Source organism: Camellia sinensis, chromosome 10, assembly GCF_055761805.1.
Source record: "Camellia sinensis isolate YWXY chromosome 10, ASM5576180v1, whole genome shotgun sequence".
NCBI lineage: Eukaryota > Viridiplantae > Streptophyta > Magnoliopsida > Ericales > Theaceae > Camellia > Camellia sinensis.
Genome location: NC_138970.1, coordinates 30,510,053 through 30,533,539, shown reverse-complemented (window position 1 = coordinate 30,533,539; position 23,487 = coordinate 30,510,053). Strand labels below are relative to the sequence as shown.

The 23,487-nt window shown below is 30.7% G+C and overlaps 1 protein-coding gene across 1 annotated transcript; it reads left to right on the top strand.

Moving 5' to 3' along the window:
- Positions 1 to 9,232: 9,232 nt before the first annotated feature.
- On the top strand, positions 9,233 to 19,707 carry LOC114290040 (uncharacterized). The gene is made up of 3 exons (XM_028233915.2): positions 9,233 to 9,863; positions 10,161 to 11,332; positions 18,473 to 19,707. Exons 2-3 carry the CDS (start codon positions 11,310 to 11,312, stop codon positions 18,924 to 18,926), a joined length of 477 nt encoding a protein of 158 aa, XP_028089716.1. The 5' UTR covers positions 9,233 to 9,863; positions 10,161 to 11,309; the 3' UTR covers positions 18,927 to 19,707.
- Positions 19,708 to 23,487: the final 3,780 nt, after the last annotated feature.

Here is a 23,487-nt window from a genome sequence, read left to right as displayed (position 1 = left end):
GTGGGCAGGCTTACGAGCTGGCAGGCTACTGCACGGGGACGTGCAGCTTTATGGGGGGTGGATTGTAAGGCCCCGGTGTCCCACATCGGGAATGGAGGGGGAGTTCCTGGGCTATAAAAGTAAAAACCTGGACCCTTATATAGCATCGAGGCCTTTTCCCAAGTGGTGAAATCCTTATTAGAACTCCCCAGTTAAGCGTGCTTAGGCTGGAATAGTTCTAGGATGGGTGACCCACTAGAAAGAACAAATCTGTGCAGGCGTGACCCAAAGCGGACAATATCGATGATGTGTAAAGGGTCGGGGCGTTACACCAAAGAGACCTCAAATAGTAAAGAAACTACACCACAAAAACTTAAAAAACACCAAACAAATAGAACCCTAAGTGCAGAGAAGAACCACGACCCACAAACTTCCTAAATATTGCAAGCTAACAGAGATTTCAAGAAAACCAAAGCATAAACTAGGACTAAATCTGAACTGAGAATAGGGAAGAGGAAGACTAGTTCTCCGTTGGAAAAGGAGGTCAAATACGACTCATAGCACAGTCGATAGATAAATGATACCTTTACAACTCCTCCTCCTCGGAGAAAGATGAGAGCAGATGAAAATAAGTAAGGAGTGGTTTTGGTACTTCTTAGAAGTCGCTGGAGATCTCGCCGAAAATCGCCCAAACTTCACATGTTTTCTTTATTTTTTTATATTTTTTATATTTTTTATAATTAGTTAGTTGAATTGTACTTACATTTAAATGGAGAGAGTCACTTATTTTAGGAGATGGCTTCTTTTTGGTCCACATAGTGGAATAGAATATATTGTTGGGTTTGTAGGGTCCACCACGGGTCTCGTTTTGATAATTCGAGCAGTTCAATATGTAGAACTCCTTGAGTACTTTATACCTGCAAAAAATCACGTTGATTGGATATCAGTAACCTCTTGATCAGAACACATTTTTGTTAATAATTTATTTTAAAAATTATATTTACCATTGACAAAAATGTGTTCCGATCAAAAGGCTACCGATATTTGATCAACGTGATTTTTTGCAGGTATAAAATACTCGATGAGCTCTACGTATTGAAAGGTTTGAATTATCAAAACAAGACCCGTGGTGGATCTCACAGACCAATCATATTAATACATTGCATTAACGATAACCATTCAAATCATTATACGCGGTACATCTAATAGAGTAACAATGTAACAATGTGCCAAAGCCAATAGGACCACTAGGGTCAATCCAATAGGACCACAGTCAGTCAATCAATAATTCATAATTCAATATAGACGACTAGGGTCTAACATCAGAGATCTATGTGTTTCAATTAATCCAATGGACCATGGTGTTGTTTCCCCTAGGTGAGGGTCTCACTAAAGGATGCCACGATTACACATAATAAAGCACACATTGAACGCACGACTTAGACGAATGTTCCATCTTATTCCAATTCTCTTTTTATGTGTTTCTAATTCATTTCCTTATTAATAATGTCTAAACAATGTTTAAGAATGTCTATAAGAGCATGAGGATAAAAGCATGCACATGAGAGTGTATTTCAAAAATGCTAAAAACAGGGAAGTTCGCTTGAGCACACCTTTGGCCGCTCGAATGGTGTGGTCTATCTACAAAAGTACTGGATGATGTTAAAGTGGGCTCGAGCCATCACTTGGCCCATCGAGCCAAGTGCAATGCAAAGTTGAGTTCGCTCGAGTGCACATTTGGTCGCTCGAGCCAACTGCAAAGGTTTGAAAAAATACTGGGAGCATGCAAAGTGCGCTTAAGCGAGGACTTCATCACTCCAGCGAAGTGGTTGAATTTTAGGTTTTCTAGAATTGCATTAGGAGTTCAAAAACATAACTTTCATATCCAAAGCTTGCATGGCTGGTAGAGATATGTAAAAACACTTCATAACTCATAAATATATGATTATTTTCAAACCCTCCCAAAACCTCCTTCAATTTTTCCAAAATAAGACCCAAAACTCTTCAATCTTGCTATGCATGTAATGAATTCCATTCTTTTTCTTTTCAAAACATTAATATATGAGATAATGAATGTGAAAATTATGAAGAAAGATGGTAAGTATAGCTTCATGCATGTATAAACGTTTGAAAATCAAACTCAAAAATGAGGAATTGATTAGGGATGGCAATGGGGGCAATGGGGTGGATATTAATTCCCCATCCCCATTCCCCTATAATAAATTTTCCCCATTACCCATTCCCCATGGGTACCACCCTCCCCATTTCTTAATGGGTATGGATTTTCCCCCACCCACTTTAATCCCCATTTTTATTTTTTATATTTAATGTTAACAACCATTTTTTTATTTTTTTTTATTTTTTTAAGGTTCACAACAAAAACTAAATATACCTTCAATCTTTTTTTCTTTCTTTTTTAATATATTTAATGTGAACATTTTTTTTTTAAGGTTCACAACAAAAGTTAAATATAACTTCAATATTTTTTCTTTCTTTTTTAATATATTTAATGTTAACAACCTTCTCTTTTTTCTTTTTCTTTTTTTTTTATAAAGGTTTTAGCAAAATATACCTTCAATCTTTTTTCTTTCTTTTTTAATATATTTAATGTTAACAACTTATTTATTTATTTATTTATTTATTATTTTTTTTAAGGTTCACAACAAAAACTAAATATACATTCAATCTTATTTTATTTTATTTGGTTCAACAACAAAATCAAATACACATTAATTAATTAATTAAAAAGTTTGTTTTATAATAATCAAATATATAATTTTGAGACAATCAAATAAGTTTTAGTAATTGAAAAAAAAAATGTGGAAGAACGTGGAAGATTAAAAAAAAATTACAACCATCTCTCTCTCTCTCACTCTCACTCTCACTCTCACTCTTACTCTCTCCCTTACATGTTACAAGAACCTGATTACAATGTTATAAGAGCCTGTTTGAAAAAATAAAATGTAAAACAACCTGTTTTAAGAAAGTGTTATAAGACCCATATTAAATTGCATCAGGGCATAAATAAAGAATTGTTTGTTGATCTCTTAGACACGGATATTTTAGACATTAAACCATCTTTCTCTTACCAAATTTGAACCATTCATCTTAGTTTATCCAAAATCTAATTATACCTTTAACAAATCTGAACCACTCATTTTAAGATATCTATGCCTTACCACACCCAATCCATCCTCCATCTTCTTCCTTTAGTCCCCCAGGAAGTTTGTTGTTTGTTACTTTTAAAAAACAAAAAATGTTTTTTCAATTAAATTTGTACTAATTTCACAACACCATCACCACTATTCTCACCTTCACTGTCACACTACTATCACCATAGCCACTACCATCATCACTGCCGCCATCACCCCACCATTATGTCACAATCTCTACTTTCACCTTCGTTCCATCACCACCACCACCAAATATAAAAAAATATTTTTTTAATTTTTTTTATAAAAAATATTTTTCATTAAAAAATATTTTCTATCTAAATAAATGAAGCATAACATTGGGAAACAAGCTGATTTCAGTTAAATCTGTTCATAACTAAGAAAAATTCTTTTATTTTAAAAAAAATTATTTAGTAAGACTTTGTATCCCCTTTTTATTTTTCCAGCAAATAAATTTTTGTACCCATTCTTTCTAACCAATCACGACTCATGCTTGTTTTGATTCTCTACAATTTCCTTATTTTCAAATACATTCATATATATATATATATATATATATTGTATAAATTGTGTGATAACATAAAACAAATAGATTCATACTCGTTAATTGAAATTTCAGAACAAGCAAACCATTCTGAAAATTACAATACATAACAAAATAAAATAACATAGAAAAACAAACCGAAACCTGCACTAGACAGTGTCCTTAATTTTTTTAAATAAATTTAAAAAATTCTAAATATGCATAAAATTTGACAAGAATAATGTGACAATATTAATTAATGTGTATTTGATTTTATTGTTGAGCCAAATAAAATAAAATAAGATTGAATGTATATTTAGCTTTGGTTGTGAATCTTTAAAAAAAAAATGGTTGTGAACCTTAAACCTTAAAAAAAAAAAAAATTAAAAGCAAAACAAAAGAAAAAAGGTTGAATGTATATTTAGTTTTGGTTGTGAATCTTAAAAATAAATAAAAAAAAATGGTTGTGAACCTTAAAAATAAAAAAAATAAAAAAAATTAGATGTATATTTAGCTTTGGTTGTGGATCTTAAAAAAAAAATAGTTGTGAACCTGAAAAAATAAATAAATAAATAAAAGAAAAAAGATTGAATGTATATTTAGTTTTTGTTGTGAATCTTAAAAAAAAAAAAAAAAAAAAAAAAAAAAAAAAAAAAAAAAAAAAAAACATATGGGGAAATTAGTGGGTACCCATCCCCAACCCATCCCCTATGGATATTTAAAGAATATCACTTACCCTACCCAATGGATAAGAAAAAAAGGGGAAACCCATGTATTTGGGTTGGGTCTCCATGGATACCCACAAGGTAGGTTATCCATTGTCATCCCTAGAATTGATGCATGCATGTCTCAATTTAACTCATGTTTACCAAATTCAAAGTGATTCTAGCATTTTCTTATCAAATTCATACAAATGATCCTACAAACTTTCATGAATTCAACACCTACATAGGTTATTTACAAGGATTGTAGTTAAATTTCATACCCAGAGCTTGAATTTGATTATAATTTTGCTTAATCTCCTCAATTCTCCTCAATTTTCCTTCTTACTCTCTCTAGAAGTTGAGCTCTCAACTCTTTCTACAAATTTTCAACTCAAATGTTGTAGAAATATGAGTTCTCTAAGCTTGTATTACATGTATATAGGGTTGTTTAAATTAGACCAATCAAGTGGGATTAAGGCTAATTAATCTAGCTTAAGTTTAATTAATCATAATCAATTCTAATTGATTTATTCTAATTATTTTGATCTGAATTAAATTTTAATCAAACTTACTATATGATTCTAAATATTCCAATTGACCTATTGAATTATTTCAATTAACCTATTGAACTAGTCAATTTTGGTTTCTGAATCCGTTTGGGCTTTCAATTTTGAATTCAAAGTCGGTATTCTAATAGGTATTCCATAAACAAACAGATAAACACAATTTAAATACATAATTATACAAATATGCTCAATAAAATAATATGTACGGCGGGGTCCTCACGGTAATAATAGATTTTGAATAGAAGAGTTCAATTGTGTTTTGAGAAGATGAAGTTACTTATGGAGAAAGAGGAGTGACGTGGTATTGCAGTGAGGGATTGAGTGGCGGCAGTAAATGCTAGTGATGATGGCGGTGGCAGAAGGTGGTGGGATGAAGTTAGAGTTTCAAATGTAAATGGTTGTAAAAAGAGGATGAATTGATAGGGATGAGAATATGTTTGGAATTATGGAAAGTGTAATGAGTTGGAAGGTGGTGTAATAAGAAATAAGATGTAAGGAGATAAATATGTAACTTAAGTAGAATTGTCCTTTCTTTTTTGATATTTTTATCAATGAAATACCAAAAACACCTCGTTAGAACGAATGACATATGTGAAATTTTTGGGCTGTTTTGAAAAGATGGTTAAAAGTCATCTTTTAACTTTTAACTCATTTTAGGTTATATCATCTCTCACAACTTTTACACGTTTTTTTCAAAAAAAGTCAAAAAAAGTCAACTTTTAACCATCTTTCCAAAACAACCCTTTATCAATGAAATACCCAAACGAATGATGTATGAAAATTTTTCAGCAATGTATGTGATATTTGATGGCTAAAAAGTAAAAGAAAAACCAATGCTACGTTTGGTTTAGTTTTGAAATTATTATTTGAGTGTGGAGTTGTGATTTGAGTATGAAATTATGAGTTAAGTTTTGAAAAGAGAAAATTTGTTTGGTTATGAGTTTTGAAAAATATTTTGAAAAGAGCTTTTGAATTTTAAAAAGAGTTTTGAGTTGTATTTTGATTTGTAATTTTTTGAATTTTGAGTTATATTTTAAATTTTTTTGGATTTATTTTTTAAAATATTAAAAAATGTTTAAGAAAATTTTATTTTTATATTTTAAATATATAATTTTTATTTAAATAATTTTTATTTTTATATTTTAAATATTTTATTTCATTTTGTAAATATTTTAATTTTTTTAATTTTTATATTTTAAACTCAAAATAGAACTCCACACCCAAATCGTAACCAAACGCATAATTCAAAACTCAATTTAAAAACTATTTTAAATATTCATAACCAAATACATAACTCGAAACTTCACATTACTTTCAAAACTTCACAATCAAATCGTAACCAAACACATAACAAAAAAATGAAAATATTTAAAAATATATTTATAAAATAAAATATCTAAAATACAAATATTTAAAATATTTATGGAAAAAAAAATACAACACACAAATGTAGGAAATATAGTACATATTAAAATAAAAAAATAAATATTTAAAATATAAAATATTTACCCTAAAAAAATAAAATTAAGAAATATTTTAAATGTTAAAAAAATCAAAAATTTCAAAATACAACTCAAAACTGTTTTCAAAACTTATAATCAAACAAATTTATCTTTTCAAAACTCAACTCAAAACTCATAACTCAAAACACGATTCCACATTCAAATCAAGATTCTAAAAATAATTTTGAAAACAAAATAAAAAATATTTTTTTGAAAAATAGAGTTTTAAAAAGAGTTTGATTTTGAATTTTGAAAAGAGTCTCAAGTTGTGTGCTTGATTATGAGTTTTGAAAATAATTTTTAAATTGAGTTTTGAGTAGGGGTGGACAATGATTTATTCGACTCACAAAACTCGTCCAACCCGCATACAAATAAGCGGTTTCGCAGACACAATGCGAGCAGATGCGGTTTGGAATATGACATGTATGCCGGTTGTGGACTGGTTGTGGGTTTAACTCGCACCCACAAGAACTCGCCTAGACTTTTTTTTTTTTTAATTGTAACCGCTGATTTCATTCCTATATCCCATCTAGATTTTTTTCCCAAAACAAAACACCAAACCCTAATCTGCGCAGCCTCTCTTCCATCTCTCTCTCTCTCTCTCTCTCTCTCTCTCTCTCTTTCTCTCTGTGGCAAGCCAACTGATCGACCTTCGACGATCGATGACCTTCGCAAGATTGGTGACCTTCTTTGGCAAGATTGACCTAAGACCTTCTCTCTCTCTCTCTCTCTCTCTTTCTCTCTCTCTCTCGGTGACCTTCAACAATCAACATTGGCCATGTAAGTTTGAATCGATCTTTAGCTCCTTTTTTGGGTTGAGACATGCTCTTGGGTATTCTTGTATTTAAAAGAAATATTGTTTCATGAATATGATGCTTTGTTAGACATGCTTTGTGAAGATGATGTTATAAAAGAGTTATGCTAGGGATCCTAAATGAATTATCAAAATTTCTATCAAACCTCTCATATGGGTGTCGGACCCACATACATGTTGATTTGTGTGAGTCTCATACCCATGTGAGAGGTTTAGTAAAAAATTTAATAATTTATTTGAAATCCATAGCATTTTTCATTATAAAATGCATATCATGTATGGACCATTTTTGTGTGCATATAAGCATCTCACATCTATTACAAATCCAAACACAAGTCTTAATCTTGGTTGACTTGGAAGAAATTTCTATGTAATAGTCTTCTTTCTTTTTTTATTTTCTTCTTTTTGAGAAATATTATATTATTTACAACACAAATATCTCTGTCACTTTCTTTATCTATGAGTCAAGTGATGAAATTTCTCTGTACTTGTTTATGTAATATGTATGAAGTTAGTGTTTTTTTTGCCCTTGATTGGCATGAACTTTCACTGGAGTTTCTGTTTGCTTTCTATGAACCCTGTCCACATGAACTTTCATTGCAGTTTTTGTTTGATTGAAAAAAAAGGCTCAAAAATAAATTTTTAAAGAAAAAGTCCAATTCGTAAACCGTTTGTACATCTGCAAACCCTATCTGCACAAACCGCACTGCGAGTAGTTGTGGGTTAACTTTTTTTTTCCAAACCTTATAAATGCGGGCGGGTCCAAAACCGATACGCAAACCATCCAAATCTAAACCGCGGATATCCCTAATTTTGAATTATGTGTTTAACTATAAATTTCAATTTTTTTTGATTGAAATCATAATTGTAAAAGAGAATCAAACACAACCCAAGACTTTGCTCATAAAACAACTAAGGTGTCGTTTGGGAAGAGCTCATTTTGGCTCTTTTGGCTCTTTGAGCCACAAAAGACAGAATAGGCTATTTGAGCTACAACAGACAAAACATCACATCCAATCTATAATCATTATACTCTTCTCTCACAAAAAAAGTCAAAAAAACCAAAAAGCCACAAAGCCCTTCCCAAACCAAGCTTTTGAGCCCAGGCTCAAATAGCCAAAGAAGCCAAAAAGTCAAAAAGTCAACCCACTTCCCAAACGGAGGCTAAGGGTGTATTTGGTTTCTGTTTTGAGATAAATTTTTTAATTTTTTTTGAGGATAGAGTTTAGAATTTTTTTGATTTGTTTAGCCTCCGTTTGGCAAGTTGGGTTAGGGGCTTTTTTGGCTATTTTAGCCACAAAAGACAGAATAGGCTATTTTAGTCACAAAAAACAAAACATCACATCCAACCCATAGTCATTACACTCTTCTCTTACAAAAAAAGTCAAAAAAGTCAAAAAGTCAAAAACCCTTCCCAAACCAAACTTTTTAGCTCAGGCTAAAATAGTTAAAAAAGCCAAAAAGCCAACCCACTTCCCAAACTAACTCTTAGGCCTCGTTTGGGAACAGGCTAATTTAGTAACTTTTTGGCTATTTAGCTAAAAAGGTAGGTAAAAAAAACTTGTATGTTTGGGATGACTTTTTGGCTAATTACGAAAAGATGTGCAAAAAGTAGAGAGAAAAGAGAATCTTTGACTTTTTGGTATGGGTTGTTGACTTTTTGGCTAATTTAGTAACTTTTTGGCTAATTGACTAAAATAGCCTCTTGCCAAACGGGGCCTTAGTTGTATATTTTGAAAATAATTTTGGAATTTGGGAGTTTGTAATGATTTGATATGTTGTTATAGTTAAGTAAATTTATGTGAAAGAAAAAGTAAATGAGAAGAAAAGAGAAAAGATAAAAAGTTATTGATTAATATGTAAAAGAGTGAAAATAATTTTAAATTTTTTTTAAAAAAATATGAATTAAATAAAATTTTTAAATTTTTTTTTTCAAACGCTATATATTGAGATAGAAAACCAACCAAAGCCAAAACTTTGCTCATAGAAAAAGAAAAACCAGACTTTGCTCACAGAAAAAGAAAAACCAAAACCAAAACTCAAACTCCGCCCACAGAAAAACCAAAACCAACCAGCCCACAGAAAAGCCAAAACCAACCCGCATCCATCTTTTCTATGCTCTGAGCTGTTTGTGTTGATGACGATGGCTCACCGCCGCCGGTTTCCGATGGCACTTGTCAGAAACACCGCCGATCTCATCCGTCTTCTGCCGGCGCTGGCGATTGTGTTGAATATGGCTTTTCTCCCACAGAAAAACCAAAACCAACCAGCCCACAGAAAAGCCAAAACCAACCCGCATCCATCTTTTCTATGCTCTGAGCTGTTTGTGTTGATGACGATGGCTCACCGCCGCCGGTTTCCGATGGCACTTGTCAGAAACACCGCCGATCTCATCCGTCTTCTGCCGGCGCTGGCGATTGTGTTGAATCTGGCTTTTCTCTCACCGAAACATCTCAGATCTACATATGATGGTGATGATTCTTGCTCTTTCCCTCTCTTACCGAGCAGGATCTCATCCCTCTTCGGCCGCCGCTGGCGATTGTGTTGAACATGTCTTTTCTCTCACTAATCTCACCAAAGCATCTCAGATCTGCATATGATGGTGATGATTCTCGCTCTTTCCCTCTCTCTCTATATAGTCTCTCTCTAAAACATTTCCAGATCTCTCTAATCTCTCGGAAACATTTCAGATCTGAGTTGAATCTGCTGTCTGACCTCTAAAATTAGGTTTTTATTTGATAGAAATTTGTATTATTAAAATCTGTTTGTTTTTATGGCTTGTGTTTGATGATATATATGCTCTCTATGGAATTTGCGGAGACTCAACGTGATTAAATCTGTTATATCCAATCTGCAGTTTTTGTGGATTGTACTTGATGATATGTTATTGAATTTGCAGGGACTCCCAAGTTTGCTAAAACAGGAAGCCCTTGTTGTCCTTTTGAATTTTTTTCCGGTGTAGTTTCTTTTTCTCACCGGAATGATTTGATGGTGTTTGGTGTGTGGGAAGTTTCACACGCGTGCCGCTGTGTGAGCTGGCTCAGTATTGAAGATCCTTCTGGGCATGGTGTAGAATGGTCAAATTGTGTTGTTACTTGCAAATAAATTGCAAATAAAAAACAAAAAGAATTGAATAAGAATAATAATCAAAATTATTTTTTGAAATAACCCATCAAAGATGATATAAGCATTCACATAAATATCAAATTATAATTATTAATTTTTGTGGTTAGGGTATTATTTTGATAAAAGAAAAAAAATCTTCAAAAATTGCATTTGGATGGGAAAAATTAAAATAAGGATTCGAGGCTAAGATAAACCAAAATTATAAGAAACTTAGCTATAGATATTGTACTGAAATATATAAGGAGAGATTTGAGAGACGAGAGGAACTAGGCATCATTCAGAAAAAAAGAGAGAGAGAATTGGGCAACTCATCAATGATCTTCTCAAATGGGTACTTGGCATGGTGACACTTTTAAAAAAATCATTTTCACATATCAATAAAATAACTGTTTTATATATGTTTTTCAAAAAAAATTAGAGTTGGGTTTAATTGATAGAGAAATCTGTGTGTATAAAAGAAATAGTTGTGAGAAATCTATCTGAGAATTTTTAAAAAGATTTTTTGAAGTTATAATTTAAAGTATTTGATTTGTTTATTATTTGGATGTATTTAGAAAGGTAATTTAAGAAAAACATACGGTGTAGAGTGTGGGGTAGAGTGTATGTATAGTGAGGTAAGAAAAACATACGGTATAGAGTGTGGGACAGAGTGTATTGAGAATAAATTATAATTGTAAATAATTTAATAGGATATTATTTTTGTTTTTGGGTACAAATACAGTTCTCCCCCAACCCCAACATCATGGTACATTTTGGTACCCCAACATGGTACGTTTTGGTTCAGACCTGTGATCTCGCCTCTCTGGGACTTTGGTTCTGGGAATTGTGTTTTAAGATCTGTGATCTCTCCCCTCTGGGACTGTGAATCTGGTTGCATATCTCTGGTCTCTGGGACGATCGTTGAATTTTGGGCGGATTGAAAATGCCGAACGCCCAGGATCAAAGGTTAGTTCAATCAACTCTCTTAAGTACGATTCACATAGCTAATTTTGGATTCTAATTGTAATTACTAATTTACAGAAAATCAATTTCCATAACTTTTGAGAATTTCCATCCCTCTCTAGCTATCGATGCCTTGAATGGCACCAAGCCATACTACCATATATGACCACTGCACTGCTATACCAAGCACGTCACCACTGGTCCACTAGCTCATGGCTACTGGCTACCACACCACTCTAGTGCACTAGGTACTTCTGGGGTATGATGCATGTAGGGATGGTAATGGATAATCTATCCTGTGAGTATCCACGGAGATCTAACTCAAATACGGATTTTTTTCATTGGGTAGGATAAGTGATATTCTTTAAATATCCACAGAAGATGGGTTGGGGATGAGTACTTACTAATTTATTTATTTATTTTTTTTTTTTAAGATTCACAACCAAAACTAAATATACATTCAATTTTTTTCCTTTTATTTGTTTATTTATTTTTTCAAGTTCACAACCAATTTTATTTTATTTATTTATTTATTTATTTATTTTTTTTAAGATCTACAACCAAAGCTAAATATATTTCCAATCTTTTTTTATTTTTTATTTTTAAGGTTCACAATCATTTTTTTTTTAATTTTTAAGATTCACAACCAAAACTAAATATACATTTAATTTTTTTTCTTTTCTTTTTTTTAAGGTTCACAACCAATTTTTTTTTTATTTTTTATTTTTTATTTTTAAGATTCACAACCAAAGTTAAATATACATTTAATTTTTTTTTAAGGTTTACAACCAATTTTTTTTTTTATTTTTTTATTTGTAAGATTCACAATTAAAGCTAAATATACATTTAGTTTTTTTTCATTTCTTTTTTTTAAAATTTTTTTTTAAGGTTCACAATCAATTTTTTTTTTTATTTTTTTTATTTTTATTCACAACCAAAACTAAATATACATTCAGGCCTCGTTTGGGAACAGGTTAATTTAATAACTTTTTGGCTATTTGGCTAAAAAGGTAGGTAAAAAAACGTGTATGTTTGGGATGACTTTTTGGCTAATTACGAAAAGATGTGCAAAAAGTAGAGAGAAAAGAGAATCTTTAACTTTTTGGTATGGGTTGTTGACTTTTTGGCTAATTTAGTAACTTTTTGACTAATTGGCTAAAATAGCCTCTTGCCAAACGAGGCCTCAATCTTATTTTATTTTATTTTGCTCAACAATAAAATTAAATACACAGTAATTAACATTGTCACATTATTCTTGTCAAATTTTATGCATATCTAAATTTTTTTAATTTTATTTAAAAAAATTAAGGATGCTGTCTAGTGTAGGTTTCGGTTTGCTTTTCTATGTTATTTTATTATGTTGTGTATTGTAATTTTCATATTGTAATTTTCAGAATGGTTTGCTTGTTCTGAAATTTCAATTAACGAGTATGAATCTATTTGTTTTATGTTATCACATAATTTATACAACATATATATATATATATATATAAATGTATTTGAAAATAAAGAAATTGTAGAGAATCAAAACAAGCATGAGTCGTGATTGATTAGAAATGATGTGTACAAAGATTTATTTGCTAGAAAAACAAAAAGGGGATACAAAGTCTTACCAAATAATTTTTTTAAATTAAAAGAATTTTTCTTAGTTATGAACAGATTTAACTGAAATCAGCTTGTTTCTCAATGTTATGCTTCATTTATTTAGATAGAAAATATTTTTTAATAAAAAATTTTTTTTATAAAAAAAATTAAAAATATATTTTTTTATATTTGGTGGTGGTGGTGATGGAACGAAGGTGAAATTAGAGATTGTTACATAGTGGTGGGGTGATGGCGGCAGTGATGATGGTAGTGGCTATGGTGATGGTAGTGTGATAGTGAAAGTGAGAATAGTGGTGATGGTGTTGTGAAATTAGTAAAAATTTAATTGAAAAAATATTTTTTGTTTTTTAAAAGTAACAAATAACAAAATTCGTTGGGGGACTAAAGGAAGAAGATGGAGGGTGGATTGGGTGTGGTAATGCATAGATATCTTAAAATGAGTGGTTCAGATTTGTTAAAGGTATAATTAGATTTTGGATAAATTAAAATGAATGATTTAAATTTGCTAAGAGAAAGATGGTTTAATGTCTAAAATGTCCGTGGCTAAGAGATCAACAAACAATTCCTTATTTATGCCCTGATGCAATTTAATATGAGTCTTATTATACTTTCTTCAAACAAACTTTTTGATTGTCTCAAAATTATATATTTGATTATTATAAAACAAACTTTTTAATTAATTAATAAATGTGTATTTGATTTTGTTGTTGAACCAAATAAAATAAAATAAGATTGAATGTATATTTTTGTTATGAACCTTAAAAAAATAAAAAATAAATAAATAAATAAGTTGTTAACATTAAATATATTAAAAAAAAAGAAAAAAGATTGAAGGTATATTTAGCTAAAACTTTTCCCAAAGAAAAAGAAAAAAAAAGAAGGTTGTTAACATTAAATATATTAAAAAAGAAACAAAAAAAGATTGAAGGTATATTTAACTTTTGTTGTGAATCTTAAAAAAAAAAATAAAAAAATAAATATTGTTAACATTAAATATATTAAAAAAGAAAGGAAAAAGATTGAAGGTATTTTTAACTTTTGTTATGAACCTTAAAAAAAAAATAATAAAAAATTTGTTGACATTAAATATATTAAAAAAGAAAGAAAAAAGATTGAAGGTATATTTAGTTTTTGCTGTGAACCTGAAAAAAAAAATTTTGTTAATATTAAATATACTAAAAAAGAAAGAAAAAAGATTGAAGGTATATTTAACTTTCGTTGTGAAGCTTAAAAAAAAAAAAAAATTTGTTAACATTAAATATATTAAAAAAGAAAGAAAAAAGATTGAAGGTACATTTAATTTTTGTTGCGAACCTTAAAAAAAAAAAAATTGTTGACATTAAATATATTAAAATAGAAAGAAAAAAGATTGAAGGTATATTTAATTTTTGTTATGAACCTTAAAAAAAAAAATTTGTTAACATTAAATATATTAAAAAAAAAAGAAAAAAGATTGAAGGTATATTTAATTTTTGTTGCGAACCTTAAAAAAAAAAATTTTGTTGACATTAAATATATTAAAATAGAAAGAAAAAAGATTGAAGGTATATTTAACTTTTGTTATGAACCTTAAAAAAAAAAATTGTTAACATTAAATATATTAAAAAAGAAAGAAAAAAGATTGAAGGTATATTTAGTTTTTGTTGTAAACCTTTAAAAAAAAAAAAAAAAAGTGGTTGTTGACATTAAATATAAAAAATAAAAATGGGGATTAAAGTGGGTTGGGAAAAATTCATACCCATTAAAAAATGGAAAGGGTGGTACCCATGGGGAATGGAGAATGGGAAAAAATTATTATAGGGGAATGGGGATGGAGAATTAATATCCACCCCCATTACCCCCCATTGCCATTCCTAGATGCATATGCAAAAGTACTATGCCCAGGACCCAGGATGGGTATGATATGTTTGTCTAAATATCCATGCTTTATAACTTTAATTTGAGAAAGCTTAAGCCAAAAAGCCAAAAGTAAGCTTTTAACTCATATGAGTTACATCACCTCTCACATGAAACAGTGAAAAAAAGATAAAAAGTCAGCTTTCAATCGTATTTCCAAAACACTCACAATATGCCATGTGAAGATAAAAAAATGATACACAATTCGTATCCTGATTTGACAACAATGGTCCTAGTGGCTATTAGGGGATGCAAAATATACTAATTTGTTATGATGGGATCTACCACCACTAGTTTGTGGTTCTAACAAAATCTTAGTCAACATGGTCATGTTTTGATATGTTATGATACGCACTTTCCGGATGGGACTTATCACTATGTTTGGCAATTGAAATGCAGTAAATATGTTATGCTTAAAATGCAAATTAAGCTTCTAAGATTTTCGTAGACTTACGATTATTCAAATTGGAGATATCCTTGCCCTAGAATAGCTTTGCTATATCTTTGTTTATTGGGGGTTGGCTTATTATCTCTTCCCTATAAATTTAGGTGCCAGTGATATGAAACATGATGATTTTGTGTTTAAAGCTATGTGTGTATCTATATATAGAGGCATACAAATATATAGAAGCTTGTATGCCTGGATGTTAAATGGAAGGGCTAGATTTTTGAGATCTTTGTACACGTTCAGCTTTGGAAAGAACAAGTTTGCTCTCTTCTCTATATTATCTTGTACACAATCTTTGTACACGTTCAGCTTTGGAAAGAACAAGTTTGTTCTCTTCTCTATATTATCTTGTACTCTTTATGTTTGAGGCTGGGAAGGTATGGGAAGGCATAGTAAATGGTAATGAATGTTTCATTTCATTTATTTATGCAATTTGTTCTAAATGGATGTTTTTGGGATAATCAAGCTTTCTACCGCCTAATCAATTATACCCAAGGTTTTAAAAGTGATTGCAATCGTTATGTAACATTGTTACGTAGTGGTTGTGGTGGTTGCCGTCACTTATTACAGCCACTACAACGGTGTGGCGGAAATTCATGTGTAACAATTGTTTCGGTGTTGCGTAACGGTATCGTAATGGCCGTAACGGTCCTTTACACACTGCTACACCTTTTTATAATATTCTGAATAACATCATTTCCCAATAAAATAAAATAAATAAAAGCTTACAAAAGAAGAACGAATACTCAAATAATCCATGTCCAAAGAAATTTCTTTTATATGAATTTATTTTCTTTATAATTTTTTTTTCATTACATTAGCATGTAAAATAAAAAATATATAATCAATAGTTTTGTATTATTTTTATATTCATTTTATTTATGGGTGGTTTGGGATGATCTAAATAAGTGCACTTTTTGACTTTTTATGAAATATGAATTAGATATGGATTGGGTTTGAAGTGATGCGGTAGAGAGGTGATGTGACTTAAATAGGATAGTGACTTTTTTGGCTTTTTTAGATTATCCCAAAAATGGCCTTAATATTTAATTATAAATATATTTATTATTTTGTTACTGTAATGTGTTATCTAAAAAATGTCTTTAAAAGACTCAAAAATATTTTTTGTTTATGGCACAAATTTTATTTTTATAATCATTTCATTCAATACTTAATTGTAAATAATTTTATTTAGTTACTTATAAAGTGTTGTCTAAAAAAATGCCTCAAAAATAATTTTTGTTTATGGCATAATTTTTATTTTTATAATCATTTTATTTAATAATTGTGAATATTTTTTATTCAATTAGTTCATGTATTGGTCAAAAATAATTTGTAGACATTTAAAATCAGTTATTCTTAAAGTCATTAACTATTAAAATAAATCATTAACTATTAAAATAAAATGTAAAAAGCTCTTTTTTATATTGATGTGAAAATATGAATATATTGGATCATATTTAAAAATTAACAAAAATTGATCAAAATCTATTTAAAATCTTAATAAATGTGATTCTAAAAAGAAAAAAAAAATGTGCAACAGTAAGTTTTCTTTAAATTGTGCGAAAAATAAAAAAAATCACAGTTTCGGTTACTGTAACCGTTATGTTGCGGCATTTATATCGCGCCACCGCAATTGTTACGGCGACCACAATTGTTTTTTGAAACCTTGATTAAACCGCAAAATATATAGGGGTGTTACATGTTTGTATGACTTCCGGTCGTTCACTATCTCAATTTGTGTTATACATGTGAATATGTAGATACATGCATGCATTCCTCTCTATCAAATACAAAAAAATATTTAGAAAACAAACTGTATATTTAGAAGAGGAAGAGAGATGGATGGATAAGATTGTCAATTCAGTTTATAAATTTGCATGTGACTTGCATATGCTCAATTTTGCGGTAGACTATCAAAGGGGCACAGGATCTGAGTTTAAGGGACCATCAGGTAATATAATTTGTGTTAGTTAAATGGGTCATAGTTGAGCGTTGCCTATATAAATATTCAAAGAAAACAAATAAAAAGGAAAGAAAGTAAGAAAAGAGAAGAGGAAACTAAAAGAAAAAACTCAACTTAGCTAAAAGGAATGTCAGTGTACCTCCATGAATGTGTATATGTAGAAATGTGTGTGTAAAATTATGTTATAACTCTTTCACATCCTTTTCGTTAGATTTGCTTTTCTCAAAAATTGACTGTTGAATTTTATACTCTTTTCATAGCCATAATATATAACCATATTTTAAATTTCTAGCCTGTCAAGGATTAAGAATTTAAGAGCTATCTTATTTATCAAAAAAAAAAAAAAAAGATTAAGAATTTAATAGCTATCTTATAGTTATGTCCGCATTTCTTCACATAATACAACTCTTTGTAGATGAGAGCTCTATCTATTTCTGTTCAACTTGAAATTTTCACGTGCAGTTTCTATGGAAGAAATACTTAAATCGTAGTTTGTGAAGTTTAGATCCACTAAGATGTTATGAATGGATGTAAGACTAAAAACTCTATATCAAGTATAGTTGATTGTGGCCCATACATTATGTTTATACATGATATGTATGTAAGTTTATATATTTAATAATATATGGAGGATATATTTATATATGTGAAATAAATGTGTATATGCTTAAATTTACATGATGTAAAATAAACTCATATGCTTAAATTAACATCATGTGCTTATTGGTCGAGTGGTTTAAGTATCTTTTTTGATGTGTAATTCATGTAGACTCAAAATTGAGTGTTTTATTGGGAAAATGTATCCTAAGCTGTTGGGGTGCCCCCTTAGGAGACTCGAGTGATAAAGTATCTTCTTTTAACTTCAAGCCTTAATTTGCCTAAGTGTTAATTAATTAATAAATTAATTTTTATTTATTTCTTTTGAATCTATTTGTTGCCCCATGCTGGCTAGGACTGCACACAGACCTCCTTTTAAGCATCAAGTTTCCCAAATACGAGTTGCATGTAAAAATAGGTAAACCAAACCTAAACCACTAACTGGTAGCAGATTTGGTTGGGTTCCTGTGTCTGAATTGGCATTGCATTTGCCACCCCTTTACCTTACCTACTATCTTGTTTGCCCTTTTCTGTGTCCATTGGGTGCCACCCCTGTGAATTCAGTTGTATTGCACTTAACCCTTAATTTTGTATTCTAATGCTCATTTCATTCTCTTGTGATGGTTTGTAGGGAGGTGGCAGCTAATTCTTATGATGAATTCCACAAAATTTTTTGGGTTTTCATTACATTGTTGGGTAGCATCCTCCAAACAATGTATCAACCATTTGAAACACATTATCCAAAGGCGGTAGCATTCGTTGTTACTATTGTGATCTATTTTTCATCATTGTTGGCTGAATTATTTCTCCGAACCACCGGAAGAGATCATATGATAGTGAACAAATTAAGTTTGTTCTCGGGTGTACTTGCTGTTATTTTGCCAATATTGATCATTGTCCCAGTCATTGGGTGGTTGGCTTTGGGCATATGGGTCTGTGTTTCTGGAATTGTTCTATATCGCTTCTATGATGAGATCAGAGATGATTTTGTCGAAATTGTTGCGGAATTTAGAAGCGTAATGAATAAATTGAGGAATGACAATGCAAATGAAAGTCAGGATGAGCCTTTTCGACTGCCTGTGTAAGCCTACATCAACATTTTTGTGAAATTTAGAAGCGTAATGGATGAATTGAGGAATGGCAATGCCGGCTGAAAGTCAGCATGAGCATCACTGACTGCCTGTGTAATTTTTGTTCATGCTGAACCAAGGTTGGGTGTTTGGGATTCAATATTTTAGAGATAATGTTATTAAGTTCCTCTGTGTTCGTAAGAAATAGCTCCCTAGGATACTTTGAAATAGCTCCCTGGAGTACTTTGTCATGTTTGTTGTACTCTTTCAGAAATGTTATTAAGTTCCACTATGTTTGTAAGAAATAGCTCCTTGGGGTAATGTTGTACTCTACTTGTGTTTCCGCTGAACCAAGGTTGGGTGTTCGGGGTTCAATTTCTTAGAGATACTGTTACTCCCTCCGTCCCAAAATATTGGTCCCTTTTGGGAAATTTAACTTTTTTTGGTAGTACAATTATTGCATTTGAAAAAAGATGATTTTTCAAAATTATCCTTTTGATAGTACATTTTTTGGGAATATCAATGTCATAATTATACTTTTTATATTGTTTATTAATTTAAAAAAAGGGCAAAATAGAAAATTTATATTGTTTTTGTACTTGATTTTTGAAGAAGGACTAATATTTTGGGACAATGAAAAATAGAATAAGAGACTAATATTTTAAGAGTATTAAGTTTCACTGAGTTTATAAGAAATAGCTCCGTGGGGTACTTTGTCATGTATGTTGTACTTGTTTTTCTGCTGAACAAAGGTTGGGTGTTTAAGGTTCAATTTTATAGAGATACTCATTAAAAAGTTCCACCATGTTTGTAAGAAATAGCGCACCCCATCCCATCCCTGGGGTAGTTTGTTATGTATGTTGTAGTCTACTTGTTTTTCTGGTATTTAGAGAGGTCCCAAGATACTGCTCGAGGAAGAAGGACGCCACCGGAATTAAAATGAGGATATAATTTGGAGTGAGTATGTTTTTGCTCACCTATTTGAAAATTTATTCTAAAACGAAAGAGAACAAGAAAACCAAAACCAAAATAGTTTGTGATAGATGAGTGGATTTGAATCCCCAATACCCAACAACCTTTGGTTCATTCCTAGAGGAATTTTATCTGCCGCGCAAATGAACACTGGTTAAGGGTAGTATTTGTATAAAGTCTATTGACATTTAATGTGGAAATTATGTAAAAATAAATTGAATTGTATGATAATATTAGCAGTTGAGTTGACTGTGTAATGTACGGAATACATGTAAATTATTTTTAACTTTTAAGCTTTGTAATATATATATTTTACAAGAAAAATATTTTTTTTTGTAAAATATTTCATTGATCTTAATTTGTAATAGAATTCTGAAGAGAGCTTTACACGTGGCAAGGGAAAAAAAACACACACACGGGCACCCACATCATATCACAAGTGGGCCCCACCTATTTAGAGTTCCTTTAGAGCTCTCTTTGTAGACATCTCAATCATTTTGGTCTCATTGCAATTTGCAAGTCCAATAAGGTAGTTTAAAACAAAATTAATAGTTTTTAATGTGTTTAAGTTTAATTTATTTATATAATCATTTGAATTTGAACAAATTATTTTTTTAATACAATTTTGGGAGGAAAGATGGAGTATAGAAAGCTTTGAATTATGCAATGATAATACTTGAATATGGGCATTACATTTTGTTAGGTTTTATTTCTTGGCAATCCCGTTTGACAAAACTTCATTGAGTTGTAATTTTATTCGCATTTATATTTCAGTGAGGCTATGAGTTGTTAGAGGCGAATCCAACCCGAATCGTGCTTTGCAGAGAAGTTTGTGATGTCAATGTATACAAGTTTGCCACTTCGCTGATTTTTACGGGGGTCGAGCTGCCCGGTCAGCTCGCGGCCCGAAGCAAAATGCAAAAATGCATTCAAAGTTGCCTGTCCGATCATGTTATATTTTTCCAATTTTTCCAGTTTTGGCCTTCCCGTTCGAGCGGGGAAAAGGGCGCTCGAGCGGGGTTTACAAGCTCACAGTATATCTGCTATGCCTGAAAAAGTACTGGATGGTGTGATTAGACGCTCGAGCGTCAAAACCGACGCTCGAGCGTGGAGCCTGTATGAAATCACAGAATTTGAAGTCTCCGCTCGAGCGGGAAGACCCATGCTCGAGCGGACCGCGCGATCCCAGATTCCAGATTTGTTAAGAAGTTGGTTTTCTTCTAAAACTAGGATTGCTTTGGTTTTCTATAAATAGTTGGTTTTCTCCCAACACTAGAGGGACTTCTCCAGATCTTATTTTTGGATCTTAAGGTTTATATCTGGAGATATTTTGCTAGTTTCTTTGATGTTTTATTGAGTATTCAACTCATGGTTTAAAGAGAGTACATCAAAGGTTGTGTTTTGTTCTACAAAAGAGAGAGTTGTTCTTCGGTGGATTCTGAAGAATTCGAGCCTGAAGCTTTGGTGGATTCCGGGGTGGCTCATCGTAAAGACAATTCCGAGGTGAAGACGGGTTGAAAGAGGCACATAGAGGTTGGTTCAATTAGGCGTGGATTCGCTAGGTAATTGAGAGTATACCTGTGTAATTCCTTTAAATCTTCTTAGTGGATTGTTTTGTGGCTGTTGCCCGTGGTTTTTTGATCACAGTTGGAGGTGTCCAATTGTGGTTTTTTCCACGTTAAATCGTTGTGTCTCTTTGTCTTGATTGTTTGATTGAGATTGCTATATTCTGCTTAAAATTGATACATAATCACAAATCAACATCTAGGAGATTTCTAGATTTTTCACATTTATTAGTGGGATACTTGGTGCTTTGGGAAGTAGGCTAAAAATTAATTTTATGGATTTTTTTTTTTTAAAAAAAAAATAGAGATGTGATGTGAATTAAAAAAAATCAAAAAGTCAAAAATTTGACTTTTAACCAGCTTGCAAAAATAAGCCGAAGTTAATCTTTGATTTCTACCTTATCAATTATGTTGGATTACTTATTAAAAACAAATTAAAAAAATTCTTGGTACTCATTAATTTAATAAAAAATATAACTACTACTTCTTTTTTTTTGATGTGTTTTCTCCAAATTTTATACATTCTCTTTTCCTTTTAAATTTTGTACATTACAACACAGGCTTCAAATTCGATTAGAAAGTGCAAACAAAAAAGTAAAATTTTAATCTTATAATCATCTACTTTTTAGGATTTGTAATGGAAGAAGAGGAGAAATTACCAATTACTCTGATACATATTTTCAAGACATAATAAGTAAATGATTTTGTTGCCGACACAATCTAATGTCAAAGTAAATGTTTTTCTAATGGTTCTGTTATGATGTTTCTCAACCTCACGCAGTTTCTTTGTTTCTCTTTATCATAGCGGATAATAGGAAGCATTCGTTGCCCAATCACAAAATCAACAGCCCCTGATCCCTCATAAATGGATTATCCGGGTTTTCATCTAATTAATTTGAGTGTCGATTGCAAATATCAATTTAGATCAGACAGATGAAAAATGGACCAGTTGTAATTGGACAAGACCAATATAAACATCATTTGTATTGTGTGCCTCTCTTCATATAGGAGAATTAACGATGACAGTGACAGAATACCATTTTTCTTGAAGAAAAATTGAATCATGGATTGTGAAGAAAAGGGGAGGGAAAAAGAAATCATAGAAAAAATAACGAGAAAATGAGGGAAAAGCGTGAAATTATTTCATAAATTTCAATTCATTTTGTTTGCCTTGATACAGTGTTCAGAGCATTGGTATCTTCTGGGAAAACAAATCCATATTATTCCGTTGCACCGCCCTTCTTAGTTGCGAACAGAAGAACAATAGGTGTAATTAATTAACATTTTTCTCCTAAATCAATTCCTCATGAGAGGGTAAGAATGATTTAATACTGAAATCAAGAAGTTAACTAGTGTGAGACTTTTATTTATTTACTACTAGCATATCACCCGTACTATGAATGAAATAAAATAATATATTATTTAATAAAAATATAATAATTATATTTAATTTTTTTTATATTTTGTAAAATAAAAGTTAAATGGAAGTTAGCCAATCGGAATTTTTTTAATTGTTTAAAATTAAGAAAATCAAAAAAAATAGTATGAAACATTGATCATAAGACTTCTCACTAAAAATTTCATTTTGCTTATATAAATGGGAGTATAAAAGATTTACTTTATGTAAGTAAAACAATTCACTTTTTCCTTTTTTTCTCGAGATGAGATTATAAAATTAAAGTTAAATGAAAGCTAACCAACGAAGATTTTCTTAATTGTTTAAAAGTCAACAATTGTTTGGGTAGGAAATTTATTTCAAATCAAGGAATGTTAGTTGTTTAATATTTAATTAGGTCAATCTTTAATTTATTTCGAATTAAACAAATTAAAACAATATATTTTGATGAAACCACTAAAATTGCAATTAAACCAGCGAATTAGTCAAATCGAAAATGGTTCACTCGGCTAGGTCAAACGACCAACCAACTTATACAAAAATTCATTAATTAAAACTTTTAAGTTTTATTTTAATTTTAAAATATAAACTGTCTTGAGCTAAAACATACACAATATTACAATATTAAATGGGAGCATAAGGT

What these genes read in the sequence shown, in the direction of transcription:
- LOC114290040 (XM_028233915.2), top strand. Translation starts at nt 11,310, where the DNA reads ATGCCGAACGCCCAGGATCAAAG. An exon ending in CCGAACGCCCAGGATCAAAG is followed by an intron (nt 11,333 to 18,472) that starts GTTAGTTCAATC and finishes GATGGTTTGTAG; the next exon opens with GGAGGTGGCAGCTAATTCTT.